This window comes from Podarcis filfolensis (assembly GCF_964270895.1).
Source record: "Podarcis filfolensis genome assembly, chromosome: 5".
Lineage (NCBI taxonomy): Eukaryota > Metazoa > Chordata > Lepidosauria > Squamata > Lacertidae > Podarcis > Podarcis filfolensis.
Genome location: NC_139608.1, coordinates 63949313 through 63970598, shown reverse-complemented (window position 1 = coordinate 63970598; position 21286 = coordinate 63949313). Strand labels below are relative to the sequence as shown.

The window sequence follows — 21286 nt, the reverse complement described above, 5'->3', positions numbered from 1 at the left end:
ACAGAGTTAGTAGTCATGTTAATGAAATTTGAATATTCATACTTAGAATGCATATCCCTTGAAAGCCTAGAGCAGGGGTTGTCCACCTGGTCCCTACTGCCCACTAATGGGCATTTCAGGATTCTAGGTTGGCTGTAGGGGGTTCTATGGTACAAGCTGAACCCTCCTTCCATCAAGCACTGGTGGGCAGTAAGGAAATTTTACCATCAAGAAAGATACATCAGTGGGCGGTAGGTATAAAAAGGTTGACTACCCCTGGCCTAGATCTTGCAGATATGTGGGAGACAGAGAGAGGGAGGGAGAGTGTTATGGCTTGGTCTCTCCCACAAACATGAGACCACTCTGGCTGTTAATTATTTCAGATTTATTGCTAAAACAACAAACAAGGACGGAGCTTCTCTACTCATCATCCTCCACAGAAGATGGAGCTGCCCAGACTGAGCTTCTCCCCCTTCCCCAGCACGGAAGCCCCCACCTTTTTTCCCAGTATCTTTTGCACGTCTGGTCTCGGCCACTTTTGAGATCCTACGAGATTTGGGAGAGAATGCTTCCTGCATTCCAATGTCTGACTCACTATTGAAGCTCTCACACAGCCGCCTGTCACTCTGGCCCTGTCTTTCATTTCCCCTTTGTTCAGAGCTCAGGTTACAGCTGCTCTCCCTCTCCTATCTGCCTTCTGCTGTTAACTGTTCTCTCTCTATGCCTGCTTCTTCTTCTCCTGTCAGCATCTGAGCTTCGCTGATAGAGAGAGGGAGAGAGGGAGAGAACTGATTCCTTCATTTCCCAATTGTAAAGTCACCAGAAGCATCTAGCTTACCCACAGAGGAAACATAATACTAGACTAGATGAACCATTACTTTAAACCAGAACAACTCTTAATAAAAGTAGGGAAATGAAAAAGATGGGTGGGAGCACATTACAAATGATGCTTGTCAACTTGTGCACAAAGGTGTATGATGCAACAACCAAGTCAGAACCAGGTCAGGCTCTACTTCTGTTCTTAAACTAAACAGAAATCTAAACAGAAATCTATGTCACCATAGTAGGGATGGGCCTGCTCATTCTCCTGTCCACGTGCTATGCATTGATGGGGCATGATGCCAAGACTCCTGCTGTCTTTTCTTAATCTTTAAACTGGACTTGGACCATACAGCTACTCAAACAGAGTGTCCTCTGGAAAGTAAGGCATATGGGCACTCTAGTGCCTAGCTGTGTCAAATTGGAAGCAAATGGTGCAAATGTGGTCCTGTTGAGGGGTGGGTGAAGAGACTGCCATGCCAAGCATAACATGAGAATGAGCCACCACATATGAAAGTTCTGCCTGGGGAGGTGGGGAACCATGCCAGCTCAGTGTTTTTCAAATGACTCTTCATAGGCTTCATATGCCTCAACAGTCACTCAGGGGGGCAAGCTGGGGCAGGATGCTCCACGGGGCCTCTTAGGAGTCTGCCTGCCTCTTCCCACTCAGGTACCACTGTACTGTGATGAGAAAATGCATGGATATAAATAATGATAAGCAGTTCAAAAATATTATTTTCAAAGGAATTATTTTGTGTGAACAAACAGGGATTTCTTTCCAAGGTGATTTTTTTTTGTAGTTTTTGTAGTTGTTGTTGTCGTCATCATCATAGACTTAGACTGATGGTGCTGATTTCTTGAAGGACTATTTCAGGATCACAAACTCACTGATAATTCTGCATAAGCTCAACTATCTCTTTATACAAGCGCTGTGGGGCATCAAAGCCCAAGATGAAATCCAGGTGTGCCCAGTCAGGAATAAACTTGTGGTAAACTAGGTTTGAGACCTGAGGCAGCAGCAGGGCAAAATCCTTTGGAGATGCAGCCCAGTCGTTTCCACCATTCCAGAGAGCTGTTGGAATAGTCATTTGTTTAATATCATAGGAAGGTGCTGTTTCCTAAAAGAGAGGGGGAAATAACAAATACTTAAAAAATACTTTATAAGTTAGGACTCTGCAAAAAATTTCCTGATCAAAACAAATGTGCACGTGCTCAAGCACACACAAACACATATATATTGTCTCCCTGCTTATTTAACTTATATGCAGAATTCATCATGCGAAAGGCTGGACTGGATGAATCCCAAGCTGGAATTAAGATTGCCAGAAGAAATATCAACAGCCTCAGATATGCTGATGACACAACCTTGATGGCAGAAAGTGAGGAGGAATTAAAGAACCTTTTAATGAGGGTGAAAGAGAGGAGCGCAAAATATGGTCTGAAGCTCAACACCAAAAAAACGAAGACCATGGCCACTGGGCCCATCACCTCCCGGCAAATAGAAGGGGAAGAAATGGAGGCAGTGAGAGATTTTACTTTCTTGGGCTCCATGATCACTGCAGATGGTGACAGCAGTCATGATATTAAAAGACGCTTGCTTCTTGGGAGAAAGCAATGACAAACCTAGACAGCATTTTAAAAAGCAGAGACATCACCTTGCCAACAAAGGTTCGTATAATTAAAGCTATGGTTTTCCCAGTAGTGATGTATAGAAGTGAGAGCTGGACCATAAAGAAGGCTGATCGCCGAAGAATTGATGCTTTTGAATTATGGTGCTGGAGGAGATTCTGGAGAGTTCCATGGACTGCAAGAAGATCAAACCTATCCATTCTGAAGGAAATCAGCCCTGAGTGCTCACTGGAAGGAAGATCCTGAAGCTGAGGCTCCAATACTTTGGCCACCTCATGAGAGGAGAAGACTCCCTGGAAAAGACCCTGATGTTTGGAAAGATTGAGGGCACAAGAAGAAGGGGACGACAGAGGACGAGATGGTTGGACAGTGCGGGAGACAGTAGTAGACAGGAGTGCCTGACGTGCTCTGGCCCATGGGGTCACGAAGAGTCGGACACGACTAAATGACTAAACAACAACAACAAATATGTTAAGGGGAATATAAATTGAGCACTTAAAGTGCATAACAACTGGACATTGTGCAAATTTAAGATGCATTGTGGAGAATAAGCACATCATCCATGAAAAGGAACTTGTTCACATTTCCTGGTAAATATACACGGTTTCCAACAGGCTTTGAACAATGTGCATATATTGACTATCCTTTGTACATTCTATGGCCATTTTTCATAATCTCAATCAGGTTTTGTGGAATGTGCTGCATTTTGTGCAGTCTGAGGAAATGAGCTGTTTTGTATGTGACACTAAGTCAAACTATGAGAGCCAACACAACCTGACAATAAGAATTATTCTATATTTCAGAGGGCCAGCTTTCCCAGGCCTTATGCCCTCAGATGTTTTGGACTATAATTCCCATCATCTTAGCCAATTGGCTTTATTTCCTGGGTTGATGGGAGTTGTCCTCCAAAACATCTGGAAGGAACTAGGTCGAAGAAGATTGTTGCATACAAAATTTGTCTATTTATTTCCTTTATCATATCATTCTCTGATAACGAAGTGTTCCTGGAGCTTCATTTTATTCTAACATTCCATAGGAGGAAGTCATATTGAGGATCCTTTAACCAAAATGGAAGTAATACACATATAGGCAGATAGAGAGAGACAGAGGGAAGGAGGGAGAACCCATTTCATTTTTGCATTAGTGACATGAGCACCAAATCAACATTATTTCAGTTTTAACAGAGATCCTTCTTGCTCATTTCAGATAACATCATGCAAAGCAGACATGTGAGTTAGCAAATCTACATATGGATAAATTTGAAGGAACATACATACTGGACATAAGCAGTCTGTATAATGGTGACATATTGCTATATAAAAATATAATAATAATAATAATAATAATAATAATAATAATAATTATTATTATTATTATTATTATTATTATTTTATTATTTCTACCCTGCCCATCTGGCTGGGTTTCGCCAGCCACTCTGGGTAGCTCCCAAGGGAATAGCAAAAGCATGATAAAACATCAAACTTCTAAACTTCTAAAAGTCAAATAGTTGTTTATTTCCTTGACATATGAAGGGAGGGTTTTCTGCAGGGCGGGCACCACTACCAAGAAGGCCCTCTGCTTGGTTCCCTGTAACCTCACTTCTCGCAGTGAAATAACCAGCAGAAGACCCTCGGAGGAAAGTGTAGACAATATCTTCATTTTATGACAAGGGACTGAAGATAGACATCTGGCATCTTGCAGATTTGTCAACAAACCTACATTCCCATATTAAAGAACAGAAATTGTGCTCCGGCGGTGCAGCGGCAGCAGGAGGCCCCATTAGCTAAAGTGGTGCTTCAGGTTAAGAAGAGCAACATGATGCTAAATCTAATATTTTCATGCTTTAAGAACATACACAGTTCAGAGAAACAATAGACACAATTTAAAAGGAAGGGAGACACATGGATCTATAGATTAAGTACAGTAGCACCTGTGGATTTAAGGACATAAAATGATATCTGTTATGTAACAAATTGAAGATGTACTTTTGTTGGAAATTATGCCACATTTCTTGCCATTCCAGTTATTTCATGACATTAATATATGTGACTGTGGAATATTGCTTATTGCCATCACTGTATTTACACAATGCAGCAATGCAGCTTCATTTTCTGGTGAATGGAGACCACCGTGCGAGGCCAGCCCTTGCCCCCAGAGCCAAGTGGGGCCACGCTGTGCCTCCTGCTGCCTGTCTGCACAGTGGGGAGCATGGCCAGCCAACATGGCTGTTAACAGATTGAGGTTGAATCCTGACAAGACAGAAGTTCTGTTTTGGGGGGACAGGAGACGGGCGGGTGTGGAGGACTCCCTGGTCCTGAATGGGGTAACTGTTCCCCTGAAGGTCCAGGTGCGCAGCCTGGGAGTCATTCTGAACTCACAGCTGTCCATGGAGGCGCAGGTCAATTCTGTGTCCCGGGCAGCTGTTTATCAGCTCCATCTGGTACGCAGGCCGAGACCCTACCTGCCCACAGACTTTCTCGCCAGAGTGGTGCATGCTCTAGTTATCTCTCGCTTGGACTACTGCAATGTGCTCTATGTGGGGCTACCTTTGAAGGTGACCCAGAAACTACAACTAATCCAGAATGCGGCAGCTAGACTGGTGACTTGGAGCGGCCGCCAAGACCATATAACACCAGTCTTGAAAGACCTACATTGGCTCCCAGAACGTTTCCGAGCACAATTCAAAGTGTTGGTGCTGACCTTTAAAGCCCTAAACAGCTTCGGTCCAGTATATCTGAAGGAGTGTCTCCACCTCCATCATTCTGCCCGGACACTGAGGTCCAGCGTCGAGGGCCTTCTGGTGGTTCCCTCACTGCGAGAAGCCATGTTACAGGGAACCAGGCAGAGGGCCTTCTCAGTAGTGGCACCCACCCTGTGGAACGCCCTCCTGCCAGATGTCAAAGAGAAAAATAACTGCCAAACTTTTAGAAGACATCTGAAGGCAGCCCTGTTTAGGGAACCTTTTAATGTTTAGTAGGTTATTGTATTTTAGTGTTTTGTTGGAAGCCGCCCAGAGTGGCTGGGGAAACCAAGCCAGATGGGCGGGGTATAAATAATAAGTTGTTGTTGTTGTTGTTAGGCAAATCCTTGCAAGACCCACAGAGAGGAATGCCAGACTGGGCCACACTAGGGTTGCCCTTTACCTGCCTGCTTCCATCTCTACCTGTTCACCATCTGACTGAGGAGCAAGCATGTGCTGTCTGGGCAAGGTGGCCAGGGACAAAGCAGTGAGGCTGGGCCAGATTCCAGGGCCCAGAAACCCCCAGAAACAGGGCAGGAATCCCTGCAAAGGGGTGCCTGATTTGGGCCACTTCAAAATTGTGTGCCCGGAGCCAGGGTCCCACTGCCCCTCATGCTGCGCCCCTGACACAGTGTGGGGAATTTCTGTGAAATGGAGCTAGAAACTATTGTCATCAGATTAACAGTGCAATATTGCGGGTAAAATAATAGCTTCTTTCACTTAAGTTCACTCATGATCCCCGCGGTGTAGAAATTTAAATTGGTAAGTTTCTCATTATATTTACTTACTTACTTTCATACGTTCCTTTTTTTGAGATATGTTTCTAATGTTAAATGCATTGCTTTAACAGATGATTGCATTTTTTGCAAACCTGTACCGACTGAAGATATTGAATTTTGACCACGACACAAGTAAAGGTAATATTTGGATCTAGTTTGGTGAGATTTTTAGTTAAAGTGATTGGTTTATTTGGATGTTAGTTACAATTTTTAACAAAACTGAGAGACTGAACTCATGCATGCAGAATACTGCATAGCAAAATAGTCCACTGAAGAAGCATAAAATGCCAAAATGTGTTTGGTAGTTCAGTTATCCAGAAAGTTTGATTAAAAATATCTTATATAGCCATATCAGCTATCTAATTAATATAATTAAAGAAGTATAAGACCATCTCATGCATTGTACAGAAATTTTATTTTTATTAGGGTTTATTGTATAATTGTAGATATATTATTTTGATAAATAGTCAGTTTATGGATTTACATATTAGAATTTGTTAACGTATTCATGGGCATCACAGCCATTAGAAGACATCAGAAGGCAGCCCTGTATTGGGAAATTTTTAATGACTGATGTTTTGTTATGTTTTTATATATGATGTAAGCCAGCCAGAGTGGCTGGGAAAACTGCCAATGTCTACCATCATATAAACAGAGAAGGGAGGGAAGGGAGGAGAAAGAGGGGGAAAGAGATGCAATTAGTGAAAAATTCTTACCTGGTTGTGGTGAGCCATGTTCTCTTCCTTGCTACCCCAGTCAAAACCTTTGAACTCTTTACTCCTCCTATTCTGAAAAAAGAAGTGTACCATATTTTGAAAAAACTAAATGGGGAAATTATTATTGCTGTTTATTATTAATCAATAAATACCTGAGGATCATAGTGCAGTTTACTATATAAAAGCACAAAAGCACATAACATAATAACAAAACAATACGCACAGACACAACAGGCACGGCAGGTTGTGAGGAACATAGAAGAGAAGAAAAAGTTTTTACCATCTGCTTTTCATTCAATATTCACAGAGAGAGGCTTGGAACACAGCTTCTTGGGATAATGGTGTTGTTCCGAGTGACTCTCCACTCCCCCTTTTCTCATTTGTCATTGTCATCATCTCCCTATGGGTGCCACGGAGGGCCCCCTGTTTCTGAGCTCTTTGCTCTACTACCTTCAAGGCTCTCTGGGTTCTGGGAGAGAGGGGGTCTGGAATACTTTCTAAACACATTGTGTCTGTCAGCTGTCCTCCCCTCCCAGGTGCTTCCTCTTTCTCCTCCTCCTCTCCCATTATTTCCCAACTTTTCCCTTCATCTGCCTTTGAGCTGTGACCTCCCTCAAACCCCTGTTGTAATTCTGAACTGTCTTCTTCTTCTCTGGAAGGGTCAGGCTGGGGAGGAGGTCACTGGGGAGGAGGCCATAGGTTGTGTAATTAGCCAAAGGCCGGGGAGAAGAGGAATGTTTTTGCTCAGTGCCTAAAGATATATAATGAAGGAGCTAGGTGAGCCTCCCTGGGGAAAGCATTCCCAAATGGGAAGCTACTGGAAACATGGCCAGTTCCTATGTGGCCATCCTCCAAATCTTTCATGGAGGATTAAACTTATGGGGACTTAAGTAAGTCAAAATATATACCAGGGACCAGGAACTTCCATGCCACAAGACAATCTTATTCTGCAATGGGATCCAGTTTGTCCCAAACACTTCTCCCAAAGTCTTCCACCTACTATCCAGCTGAGATTGCCGCTGAAGGCAGCTGGGTGTGGGTGGGTGTTTGGGTGTGGGTGGGTGTTTGGGTGTGGGTGGGTGTGGGTGTGAAAATCCTACTCAGTTTGCCAGAATTCCATGCAAATCCCTTCCCATTTCAGAAAGGAGATTCTCTTAAAAGACTTGTTAAAACAGATCAGCAAGAGGTCTGCATCAGAATCTCCAGGGAAAATAAAGAGGAGGGATCCGTTTCATCTGCACCTTGCAACACACTTTGAAATCCTCCATTGCTACAACAGGTAATTGACAGGTAGGCGGCCCCACCCTGCTTTTAAAAGTGACCTATGAAACTAATCCTGATTAAAAACTCCTGTGGTATCAAAAAGATTCCCCAACCCTGTTTTGTTTTTGCAAGGCCATGAAGAAATTACCAGCAACTACATTCAACACCAGGTGCTCCCAGATCATGGCACTTCTTGGCCAGCCTTATGCTACTGACACACAGCCTTCACTAGCCTAGAACCCTCCAGAGGTTCTGGACTACAATTCTCATCAACCCCAGCCAGCGTGGCCTGGCTGATGGGAGTTGTCATCTAAGCAAGTTGGCACTACCAACACCTGAGTTATTCATTAAGACACAAATCAACAAAATACTGCAGAAATGTGGCATTTGTTCATCTAAATACAGAAGGAATATATTGTGAATAAAAACAAATTCACTGGGGAAATGAGTATATCTGTTCCTGGTGAAATACTGCTCTTTGGTCATTTAAAAACAAAACAAAAATCTTAGAGAAGAAAATATTTTTGTTGTAAAATATGTAAAAAGAGAAGCTGAGCTATTGAGTTGAATGCTTCCTTCCATTATAGTTCTTTATCTCATTCTTAATAGCCTGTTCTTTTGAAAATGATCAATATTCAAAGCTTCAATCAATACGAAAACCTTTTTTTAAAAGAGAAAACAGGATTTCGGTGCTACCTGAGTCCAGTGAAGGATGTTCTGCACAGATGTCCCAGCTGGGCAGTGTGATAAATATACATTGATTCGAGTCTGAAAGAAAGAACAAAGTGATTAGCTGAATTTATCTCAAAGTGTAACAGCCATTTCAATTTCATTTGGTTTGTTTGAACAAAACAAGTGCACTCTAGAGCTCTACATCTGAATATCATGCAGGAATCAGTGTTTAAGTAGCAATTACATGCCAGTTTTGGAGATCAACTTGACACTTCAAACTAGCTGCCAATGCCAATATTGTGTTACCAAACAAGAGGGAAATTCGCTTACAGCAAAGCATTGCCCCACAACATAAATACATTTCTACTAATATTACAATCCTATGCACATTTACTAAGAAGTAAATTGTACTGTGTTCAAACAGGTTACACCCAGGTAACTATGCATAGGATTACAGATCCCGGTTATAATATTTTTCTTTATATAGTACAACCAGGGCAAATACAGACATATCAAATAACATCCATTTGTGCAGTGGGCCGGGCCATTGTGTACATTCCTCCTGTAGGACATGAATTCACTCCACCCTGCTTTGGTGCCATGTCCAGTTGTGCTACCAACCATAATTAAGGGCCACTCCTAGACTCTTATCAGGAACTATGAACTGAAACTCAGTATTGCTCTTAACTATGGTCCTATTGCATCATGGTGGCAAGGAAGACACCGCCTTCTTGTGACCCGTAAGGCATTACCTGCATTCTGTTTTGGAGAAGTGGACCCCTGTATGGGGAATTGCACAAGGGCCCCCAAGCACCTTAACTAGGCCTTGGTGCACACCATGACTTCTCACCTCTTCACATGTTTCTTGGGCTGATGTGCACCATCTTTCAGGGCACACAAATATTAATTCCAGTTTACAAGTATCTGTACAAAAGCCATATTGGTTCATTTTGTTCTTATTTTTGCTCTTATTTCTATTGTGTATTTAAAATTTGTTATATTGTATTGTCTCAAGGAATGTGGCAGCTGTTCCCTCTTAAGGTTTCTGCCTTAATGCTACCAGACAATAATTTTCCAACAACAACAACAACAACAATAATAATAATAATAGCTCTGCCCATTTGGATGCCTCTGAAGATATTTCACCCCATTCTGCAAGTCTTTTTTAAATTTGAGGTGACAATTTCAACCTTCACCAACTTGGACATCTCTGAAGATATCATTGCCCAAAATGTGGGACAGCTCCAACCAATCAGGTTGCCTCTCAATATATCATCGCCAAACTTGGTACGAGGACTCCTGAGGTGGATATATTAGTCTTCAACTATGTTTGCATGCAAGGCACCATTTTGAATCAATATGATAGACTAATTTAACTCAAATTAAACACTTAAATTTTAGTCGCAGTCCTGGGTTGGTTTTTGTGTGCGCGCGCAGCCCAAAATATCACAAACTACACTATCCACTAGTGCTCAATGAAGTAGTCATCTGGGATCCACTTCTCCAGGGGTAATTAAGATATGGATGTTATAAGCAGCAACCATTTCAATGAAGCCTCCACATACTTCTTTTCTTTAGATCACACTCTTTACCTCCTATTATGTAGTTAGAAATCTTACCAGATTCATGTTTTTCACATTAAAGCCATTCATTAGGAAGAAAAAACTGGCACAAACATGATCAAGTAAGAAACGATTACACAGGTTAGTAGCAAACCATTTAGAAGTTTTGCTTTGAGCAGCAAACTGCTTGGTTCCAAATATTACCTGTCAAAACAAAAACATTAGTACACAGGTCATTTTGTTAGTCAAGACTGCTTCCCTAGAGATACTTCCAGCAATATTGGGTAGCAAGAAAATATCACAAACAGTATTATGAGAATCTTCTACTCAGATTGTTAGGCTAGAATGCCCATTCAACAATCCATGGCCATAATAATGATAACAGCAATAATTCAAATCCCACATGCATAGTCAAACAAAAGGACCTTCTGCTATATTCAAGACATGGACATTGTAATTTCAGCCATCGAAGAGACAGGATGACACAGTTAAAGTGCATCTTGAGATGTATGCAATGTGCAACTGGCACCCTTGCAACGTGGTTCAGGAACATCATTTCAGTAGGAGCCCAAATATGCAAAAGACTTGCTGTTGTGCAAACATAGCCACAAATAGCCAATAGCCAAATAGTTGTGCTGTGCTTGAAATCGCTTAATTTAGGGTTGCCATATGTCCGGACATATCCAAAATACCACATTCAGAAGTAGATGGGGGGGGGGAGCTCAACAACTTGAAATATGGCAATCCTACTTAATTCCCTAGTAATTTCAGCAAATGACGCCTTCTCTATTGTCTACATGGTAACATAAGGGAGAATGATTTTACTGCCTTGTCTTCTGACTTCTCCAGGTTGAGAATGCAAGGAGTGGCTGTTCCTACAATCTGAAAAGGGCACTTCAATCTGCTTTTGTCTAGGGTAGAAGTAGTGTAGCATAGAAGCCAAGGGTGAGCTGTGAATCATAAAGCCCCCAAAGTAATCAAATATCCCCCTAGCCACAGTCAGTATGGGGCTTTAGACAATCCACAATCTCTCGTTCTCAATCCTCCCACCAGCCAGACTCTAATCTGGGAACAAAACTGATCATGTTACAATGTTGTTGTATGAATTACTGAGCTAAAAGTGGGTGAGGGGGACATTTGCCCAACACAGAAGCCCCCAAAAGCCTCCAACATGATCAGCAAATGTTTCTGAGCCCAGAGAATGAGCTCATGTGCCTGTAACTGCCCACCACACTGTGATCATCCCAAGTTATTTCTCAGTAGATTGGTTTGGCTCCCTTGCCCTATAGTCATACATTGTTTAATACCAAATTTCAGCATTCGCCAGCTTGAACAGTTTAGGTGTCTATGAGAATGACAAATGGCCTCAGGTCAAATGATGGATACATTTCCAAGATCTTAGCTACAGCCAGAGATATTTGCACCCTCTATTTTAAACAAATATTTGGTCCAAAATGCATACTTTGACCAAGGATTCAGGAAGGTGAGTGATCACAGGTGATATTGGGCTCATCGAATAAACCGTGTTGACCGATGGTGCCAATCCAAAGAACATTTTTATCTTCTGGGCGAGCTGTGGCATCGTTGAAAATGCAATGAATGCTAAGAAACAAGATGAGAAATAGAAATAGAAGATAAATGAATATAGCAAGCACTACTGCCTTGATCACAATACAAGAAAAAAATCTTAGCCTTTTCTCATAAAACAAAAGCAATAAAGTACAGTCAATCCTCAGTTCCTGAATGGCTCCGTTTTGGAACACTTCGGCTCCCGAACGCCGAAAACCAAGAAGTAAATGCTCCAAGAAGTAAATGTCAGACGCGGCTTCCGCTTGAGTGCAGGAAGCTCCTGCAACCAATCGGAAGTCGCTCCCCGGTGTCAAGCGTTTCGGAAGCTGAATGGATTACATTTGACAACCGAGGTTTGACTCTATACATTATTGTAAGACCTGTGAGGAATGGCTTATGGTCACATGCTTCTAGTCAAACGAAATATTGGAAAGTACATGCTCATATCCCCTCCTCTTGGGAGCCTTAATAAAGTACTTCCAGGATTGTTAAGCTACAGTTTCCTGTTACATCCAGATTCAGAAACTTCTGTTTAAAATCCAACTACAAACCAGGCTTGATCCTGGCTTGAAATCCAGGATTTTATTCAAATTAAACAAGACTGTCAGCTGAGATGAACTGAAGCAACACAAAGCACATAAAACTAGGTTTATGAGGGGAGTACAGTGGTACCTCGGGTTACAGAAACTTCAGGTTACAGACTCCATTAACCCAGAAATAGTACCTTGGGTTAAGAACTTTGCTTCAGGATGAGAACAGAAATCACGCAGCGGCAGTGGGAGGCCCCATTAGCTAAAGTGGTACCTCAGGTTAAGAAAAGTTTCAGGTTAAGAACAGACCTCCAGAATGAATTAAGTTCTTAACCCGAGGCACCACTGTATTATATTCCATACATTTCTTTCTCTAAGTCCATAGCAGCTTTGAAACATTTCTTTTATGGGAAATGTTACTAAGGGGAAAATGCAGGAAACCTACACAGGGATTGTTATTCAAGATGGCTCTCCATGTCCAGTGGCTCTATGTGTAACCACTGTACTATGACCAAAATCTCTCTTGAAATTAATATACAACACCAACTGTACAAATAAACATGTTGCTATTAGAATTGGCAACATGTGTTTCAGAAGCTTCCTAACCTACCCATTGTGGTGCCCTGGGAATGACCAACATAAAATATTTTCTCTTGTCCAGTTTTTCTCAGGATAAAATTTATTGAAGCTGGAAGGTCATATTTAGCCATTTCATCAAAACTGCAAAGAAAAGGAATAACAGACTGTGTTTTACAGACTTGCATACAGACTTCTCCAGCCAATGCAATACAATATCTGGCAAACCAGAGATCACCTCCTCCATGGACTACCAATTCTCTGAACATTTGTGAAACAATCTGATTTAAATTAAGCCATGACTCATCTTCTTTAGATATTTCCACTGGCACTGTTCACTAGCAGTCAATGCAACACTATGAGCTGTTCACTGAAAACTTAAAAAGTCCACCAAATAGTTCACAGTGGCCATAGGGTTCCTGCAATGTGACAGTTTTAACAGGCAAGCTGTCCCTAAATCTCAAATATCAGCACGTGGAGAGCCAAACAAGTCATGACTTTAGAACACATTTGCACAAAATAGGAATTGCCAGTAGAGTGCCCATAAACCTGTTGAGTGGTATCAAAATAAAACACAGGCAGATTAGAAGGGGGAGAGGAATGCTTCTGTTGTTGGCACTAGTGTGACTATACTGGAAGCAAAAGGAGAAACATAAAGCTTTTTTAAAAAACCGAAGTTTCTGGAGGCTCTGCCTCGCCTCCCTGCATATCTGAGGAGCTTCAAATTCTGGCCAAGTAACTTTACTCAGAATCAGCAGGACCCACACTTGGTCCCAGGGGCGCCGACTTGTGCCGCAGATTAAGGGTGCCCAGCAGCATGTGCAACGTAATGTGAGGTCAGGATGTCACATTGCCCCTTGATGTCATGAAGTCACATTACATCGCACCCGCCACAGTGGCACCTAGGAGCCCTGGAAGTCACCTTGGAGGCCCTGTTGTGTGGGTGCTGAGCACCCACAACAAAAATTTGGCACTAGCACTTGGTCCTTCCACATCAAATCTAGTTACACCAGAAGCCAACCTGATCTGTTCATATCTACGGAGTTTAGCAATGCCATATTTCATCCTTTCAGTTGGGATTATCCCAGCTATGTGCTTTGTCTTGTTGCCGACATCCATCTGGGTCAGGAAACAATGAAAGAGTGTGCCTTTGAGGATGAAGTCAAAATGTCAAAGAGTTAGATTCAGGTAGATAGCTGTGTTGGTCTGACGCAGTCGATGTCCAGTAGCACCTTAGAGACTAAGTTTGTTCTTGGTATAAGCTTTCGTGTGCATGCACACTTCTTCAGATACACTGAAATAGAAGTCACCAGACCCTTATATATAGTGGGAGGGTGGGGTGGTTTTTTTTCCAGGCGGGTAGTAGGAGATGGATGATTGACTAAATGGGTATAGTAAACCTGTTGACGACTGCAATTAGTCCTACAGGAAAAGGCAAGGGATAGTATGCAGATGATTAGCATATCTCATTACCCCACCTCATCCTCCTACTATATATAAGGGTCTGGTGACTTCCATTTCAGTGTATCTGAAGAGGTGTGCATGCACATGAACGCTTATACCAAGAACAAACTTAGTTAGTCTCTAAGGTGCTACTAGACCATTTTTTTATTTAGTTGTCAAAGAGTTACAGTGCCTGCTGTGCTTGTAGAGACTGATACAGGAGAGACAGGTTTTGTCACAGCTGGGGCAGATGAAGGCAGCTGGTTCTGCTGATGCGGGTGTACCATGCCATTTCTCATCCCAGTGGTAATTTCTCCTCTGTTCTTTACTGTGGATATACCACCTACCAGTAACTATCTGTCTCCAGGCACTGCTGTTGTCTGCAAGAGATTCCCACAAGGTGGGGTTGATATTGCTAGCCTTCACATCATGTTTGGAAACATCTTTGTAATACACAGTTGGTCAGCCAGTGGGCCTGCTGCCTGAAGTCAGCTCCCCATAGAGAACATCTTTGGGGGCTCTTATCATCTTCCAGTCTTCATCAGAGCATCTAATTCCCCACATGAACAATATGTGCTGTTTGTTTGTTTGTTTGTTTGTTTGTTTGTTTGTTTAAAGAAACAACTACCAATTATATTTACTTGGAAATATATTTCTATACCTTCAGATTATCAGGGTGCTGTTCAATGTTGAAACAGAAGAGGAAGAGCATGGCAGATTAAAAACCCCGAAAGGAAAACTAGGAACCAGAAACACATAATGAAGTTTAGAAAGATCACTCTACCTGAATCGCCAGAATTCTTCTTGCTCCACAGTATAGTTAATGTGTTTCATGGACCAGGTGTTCCCTCTACTGTTTCCTAGCCAAACATCATAGCCAGCATCAGCCAGTATGAAGCCCAGGCTGTTGTTGTCCAGATTTGACACCCAGTTATCGCTACTGCCAAACAAGCCATGTTGCAGAAACACTGCGGGCTTCGGATCTGCAATGGAAGTCTTTTAAGTATAGTTATAAGAGGTAACTTCAGTGTTTCTTTCCAACAAGACAGTGATCCATCAGAACCTTGAATGGCAGTTGTTGTCATTCCATATTTCAAGTAGCAGCCAGTGAAGTGGTGCAGGTGGGGCAATGTTACTCTCATGGCTTCCCAGCAAATTGGGTTGCTGGTGCTTACGGAGAGCAAGAAGGGAAAGGGAGAAGTGCATGTTGGCAGAGCCGATCCAATTCCCTCACCTCTACGTGCAACACCAGGTCAAGCTCCCCCAACCTTGCCTCTCCCCTCTTCCTCTCAATAAGCTCCAGTGAACCAATGTGTGGGGAAATCAGGAGAGCATTGGTACTCCACAAATGCCACTTCACTGGAAGCTACTGCATATCACCTACTATAAACTTGGGGCACAAAGCATGCATGGGCAGCAATTTTATATGCCCATGCATATAAATCACTCCTGAATGCAATATGTAAAGCAAGTCTCCTCCCCCCCTCAAAAAAGGTCCCGTCTCCCCAGTTATTTGTAACAGGCAATATTGAACCATTCCACTCACCTGCCACAGAAGCACCACATATCTTTTTATTTATATTTACTTCAATTTTTTTTTTTTTAAAGTGTCATTCCACAAACAGCCCTGTGTTCTCTGATACCCATAACCATGTTCCATCAATGCTGTGTATATAATAAAACTACGTTGATTTATTGAAACAGATTGATTGAAAAGCAGTGATTTTCTTGTCTGTTTTGCTCTCTTCAGACATGGGTTGTCAGGTTGTCCATCAATGTTAAATCACAGAGTGGTGAGATCCAGATCTCAAACAAGTCTGCCTTTAGAAACCTCCTACCCCTTGCAATAGGGACGCGGGTGGCGCTGTGGGTAAAACCTCAGCGCCTAGGACTTGCCGATCGCATGGTCGGTGGTTCGAATCCCCATGGTGGGGTGAGCTCCCATCTTTTGGTCCCAGCTCCTGCCCACCTAGCAGTTCGAAAGCACCCTTAAGTGCAAGTAGATAAATAAGTACCGCTTTACACCGGGAAGGTAAACGGCGTTTCCGTGCGCTGCACTGGTGCTGGCTCGCCAGAGCAGCTTTGTCACGCTGGTCACGTGACCCGGAAGTGTCTCCGGACAGCGTTGGCTCCCAGCCTCTTAAGTGAGATGCGCGCACAACCCTAGAGTCGGACACAACTGGCCCATACGGGCAGGGGTACCTTTACCTTTACCTTTACCCCTTGCAATACTACAGTGCAGTCATTAAATGACTAATGATACATTTTGGGGAAAGCTGTTAAAATATTTCTGACTATTATGATAGAAGTGTTGTTTCAGAATCCAAAGGGATATGTTGTTTTGTCATAAGGCCTGCTTCATGAAAAAGCTTTTTTCCAAAACAAAAAAACTTGGGGGCATTGCCACCACATGTGCATAAATGAGCCAGTGACATTACAAATTCTTGAACTGATATCTTTTTAGTCATCTTATTCAATAAGTCATCTTATTCTTACATTTTAAGCCATTTTACTCAAATATAATCTTATATTGGGAGCTTGGCACTGGAAGCAGGTGGCTAAGTCCTCCTGCCCTTCCTTCATCACACCACCTTTGCTTCTCAGGTATTAGGTAGCCCTAATATCTTTCAGAAAAGCAACACCCTTAGACTGTCCTTTGCATTTCTTTTATTAATATTACTTAAGAATTTTCTCAAATTTTAATACATACATATGTTAATTGCCTTTAAACACCCTCATTCACTCTACATATTACCCTAATTGTTATTTTCTGCTGCTCACAGTTCAGGTCCTATCTAACTGTTATACCTCTTCAAGTACTCTACAAAGGGTTTCCACTCCTTCCTTAGCAGTGTCCCCTCTTGATCCCAAATTTTTGCTTTCATACTTGCCAGCTCCACATAATCTATTGGTTAATAATAATAATTTATTATTTCTACCCCACTCTTCTGGCTGGGTTTCCACAGCCACTCTGGGTCGCTTTCAATAGAACATTGAAAACAGAATAAAACTTCAAACATTAAAAAAATTCCCTAAACAGGGCTGCTTTCAGATGTCTTCTAAAAGTTGGATTGTTAGGAAAAGGAGGGGACATTTTATCATATGTGGTGGGATTGTAAGGTAATTTTAAAAATTTGGGAAATGATATACAACGAATTGAAGAAAATTTCCATTTAATATTTGTTAAAAACCTGAAGCATTTTTGTTAGGGATTGTAGGGAAAGATCTGCCAAAAAAGCTGAAAAACATCTTCATGTATGCGACAACGGTCGCGGGAGTTTTAATAGCACAAAGATGGAAGACTGAAGAAACCCCAACTAAAGAATCATGGCAAGAAAAATTGATGGACTATGCAGAACTGGCAAAACTGACATACAAGCTACGGGACAAGGATAACTGTGACTTTAAATGGGAATGGGAATGAATGGGAACCCTTTACAAAGTATTTGAAAATGCAACAAAGCGAACTGGACTCCTTGGCTGACTTTGAATAAACGTTCACAAACTTTTTATTGATAATAATCAGCTAAATAGTTTGAGGATCTATACAACTGTGTAACTTGCAGAAAATAGCATTTTTAGAGAAATCAAAGACTGGAACTGAGGGAAGTCAGGGGGTGTGGGTGGGTGGGTTCTGTGGGGGGAGGGAGGGAAGGGAGGGAAAATGGGGGGGAAATAAGGATGATATGTTTTTGGATAATATGTTTTAATTTTGAATAAAAAAGTTATTAAAAAAATAAAATAAAAGTCGGATTGTTGTTTATTTCCTTGACATCTGATGGGAGGGCATTCCACAGGGCGGGCGCCAATACTGAGATGGCCCTCTGCCTGGTTCCCTGTAACCTCACTTCTCACAGTGAGGAAACTGCCAGAAGGCCCTTGGAGCTGGACCTCAGTGTCAGGGCTGAACAATGGGGGTGGAGACATTCCTTCAGGTATACTGGATCGAGGCTGTTTAGGGCTTTAAATTGTGCTCAGAAATGTACTGGGAGCCAATGTAGTTCTTTCAGGACCAGTGTTATATGGTCTTGGCGGCCACTCCCAGTTACCAGTCTAGCTGCCACATTCTGGATTAGTTGCAGTTTCTGGGTCACCTTCAAATGTAGCCCCACATAGAGCGTGCTGCAGTAGTCCAAGTGGGAGGTAACTAGAGCATGCACCACTCTGGTGAAACAGTCTGCGGGCAGGTAGGGTCTCAGCCGGCGTACCAGATGGAGCTGGTAGACAGCTGCCCTGAACACAGAATTGACCTCTGCCTCCATGGACAGCTGTGAGTACAAAATGACTCCCAGGCTGCACACCTGGTCCTTCAGAGGCACAGCAGCCCCATTCAGGATCAGGGAGTCCCCCACACCCACCCACACCCTGTCCCCCCAAAACAGTACTTCTGTCTTGTCAGAATTCTACCTCAATCTGTTAGCTGCCATCCATCCTCCAACCACCTCCAGGCACTCACACAGGACCTTCACCGCCTTCACTGGTTCTGATTTAAAAGAGAGGTAGAGCTGGCCTGAATCCGGATTGGAAGGGATCAAAAGGGATCAAAAGGTCCGCATCCTCCAAATCAAATTTTAGCAAAGCAAGAATTCATCATTGAATAATAATAATAATAATAATAATAATAATAATAATAATAATAGTAAATAATCCCCAAAATATTGAACATTTGTATATATGTGTACACACAATATATACCTCAAAGCACACACTCACCCTTGTTTGACTGATTTCTTTTGCCATGAGGGATTCTGTTAATACTCAGAATATAACCATCGTCTGTCACCACTTCATATTCCTCACTGGGATATCCTCTGAAAGAAATAATTTCGCTCTGCAGGGTGGAGATGGTGTGGTTGGACAGGTTAACAAGCAACTGTAAGATGTCTACAGACCACTGCTTTTTTCTAGAAAAATAGGTGCTGGTACTCACCATGAAGTTTTTATAGTAAGTCCTATACTTTTAAACAAACAAACAAACAGAGGTGCCAGTACTGTGTAGCCTTGAGTACCCCCTGGAAAAAACACACTGCTAAACACTTATTTCCCACATGATAGAATTGATAACTGGAGTGTGCAGATGGGTGATAAGCCAGATAAGGTCGTAAAACAATCTCGTGCCATCACTTATTTGTCAGTTCCAAAGAAATCCAAGAACTGATTACCTGCCTCCCTCTGCTGAAATTAGAAAAAAGGGAGCCTTTTGTTGCAGAATGTCTTCCCAGGATACCTTCCCAGCCAATTGCTGCTGTTGCTGCTGTTCTACATTTTTATGGCTGTTGTTCCCAAACTCTCCCCTTCCCTTGGACCACGTGAAAATTGCTGAGGGACTTGGTGGTCCACTGAATGATTTTTGTTCTTGCTGCTGAACAATTATAATGCACTGTGCAGGATGCTAGAGTTGCTACTGCAGAGCACCTAATTGATGTTCACAGAGCACTGGTGTTCCGTGAAGCAAATGTTGGGAATTTTATTGAGATTTTAAAATAAAATAAAATTCCAAGCTGCCCTGAGCAATGATGCATTGGGAGGGCAGGGTACTACTTCAAAATATTATAATAAATGTTTTCTTGTCCCCTAAAACCCCAACAGCCCATGGAAAATTAACTTCAAGGATGTGGCGTACAGCACCATTAAGAAACACTAATTGTCAAAGATGCCTTGAGGTAAGAAGATGAGAAAGGAAAAGGAAAATGGCTTACAATATTCATAGTCGCTTCTGGGTCTACGCTTCTTCTTTTCCACAATATTCCTGAACTAATAAGCACTTGGACCAAGCCTGCCCCCATTATGAAGAGCCATATCATTGATTGGCGTGGAAGCAAATCCATCTTTGAGCCCAGATATACAAGACTGCTCCTCAGTCACCGAGAAGATGTATTTAGGTTCCGTGGAATGAAATTACAAACAACATGACTTTAAATAGGTTGACATTATTTGTCAAGAGCAAACAACACCTACTTGGAATAACAAGTCATATCTAATTGTTATGATTGGTTTGGTCTTGCGTAAATTCCAGGATAATCCTCTGGTGTAATTTTCACTGAGTTCCATTTGATGTTCTTCCAGGCAAGTAGGCAGTCTCAGTTTAACAAAAGGTTTGTCAAAGTGTAAACGCTAGTTTAGTGTTCTAATTAAGAGTAAAAACCATCAATCAGCAGGTAGGGAGGCGGATCCAACATGGCGACGAAGGTAGTTACTAAGTAATTTCGCTTACCCTTATCAAAGTTTTAAGTGGTTTTAAGCGGCTTTTATCCTCCTTTGTTTTTATCCGAGAGTTTTAATGATCTGCTGGCTGTGCTGGCTGTCTTTTAATATTTCTCCACCTGTGTTATCTTTGTTTTTATTTGGGTTGCTCCGACGCCCCGGACTCGCCGCCACGGCTGCCGCCGCCTCCCTAATTGGGAGAGATAAGTGAAAGGTTCTCCTGGGCATAAATCCTCTGCCCTGTCAACCAGCTCTTTCCTTTTAGCTTTTAGCTTACTGCATAGTGCGAAGTGAAGTTTGCCCGACTGCTGGAACTGGGCTGTCTCAACAATCCTAGGAACAAGGAAGAGGCTTGAACTGGCTGCCTTACTGTGAGTAATTTTATGGCACCACTCTCCTGGAAGTGGTAGTATTCTTGTGAGGAAGACTAAAGGATTTAAGGAGCTCCCCAGCACAGTGCCCACGACGGTTCCCCTGCAAAATTGATTTATGGGCCATGGAAAACGCCCAAGAGACTCTGATGAGGCATTATCCTCTCCGAGGCCTAAGCAATCAAGGAAGGGTTCACCTAAAGGAGGGAGAGGCCCCAAGGAATGTACTTACTCAATAGCAATTCAAAATCGTTTCGATCCTCTAACTGCCCTTGAAACAACATCAAAAGATGAGGCCCCTGAGATGCTACAAATTGGAAACGCTAATGGTAACACAAATGGGGATGGTTCCTATCCGAAGGAGGTGTTGGTAGCCGAATCTGCGGACTGCACAGGATGCGAGCAACTCCATCTAATAATTAGAACTCTAAATT

At 42.4% G+C, this 21286-nt stretch overlaps 1 protein-coding gene and 1 long non-coding RNA gene across 3 annotated transcripts; one reads left to right on the top strand and one right to left on the bottom strand.

Moving 5' to 3' along the window:
• Positions 1-1510: 1510 nt before the first annotated feature.
• Positions 1511-20210, bottom strand: LOC310762729 (putative lysosomal acid lipase/cholesteryl ester hydrolase). 2 transcript variants are annotated; one of them, XM_083614191.1, is made up of 9 exons: positions 19977-20210; positions 18991-19108; positions 15062-15260; positions 12869-12978; positions 11622-11761; positions 10217-10363; positions 8622-8693; positions 6663-6734; positions 1511-1916 (listed from the first exon to the last, which is right to left on the bottom strand). In XM_083614191.1, the coding sequence occupies exons 1-9, from the start codon at positions 20103-20105 to the stop codon at positions 1683-1685; spliced, it is 1221 nt and encodes a 406-aa protein (XP_083470317.1). In that variant the 5' UTR covers positions 20106-20210; the 3' UTR covers positions 1511-1682. The 2 variants fall into 2 exon arrangements, with proteins under 2 accessions (XP_083470317.1, XP_083470318.1); XM_083614192.1 differs by lacking the exon at positions 10217-10363 and having other exon boundaries at positions 19977-20206.
• LOC310762788 lies at positions 1933-6280 on the top strand. The gene is made up of 2 exons (XR_014548175.1): positions 1933-3017; positions 6018-6280. It is a non-coding gene; the product is annotated as an uncharacterized lncRNA (long non-coding RNA).
• Positions 20211-21286: the final 1076 nt, after the last annotated feature.

Bases quoted from the DNA above. Each gene is read 5' to 3' on its own strand.
- LOC310762729 (XM_083614191.1), bottom strand. From the start codon at position 20,105: ATGGATTTGCTTCCACGCCAATCAATGATATGGCTCTTCATAATGGGG. The intron at 10,364-11,621 runs GTATGCATTTTG...TTGTTTTGACAG, and splicing joins TTCCTGAATCCTTGGTCAAA to GTAATATTTGGAACCAAGCA. The intron at 1,917-6,662 runs GTAAGAATTTTT...CCTCTCTTTTAG, and splicing joins ACATGGCTCACCACAACCAG to GAAACAGCACCTTCCTATGA.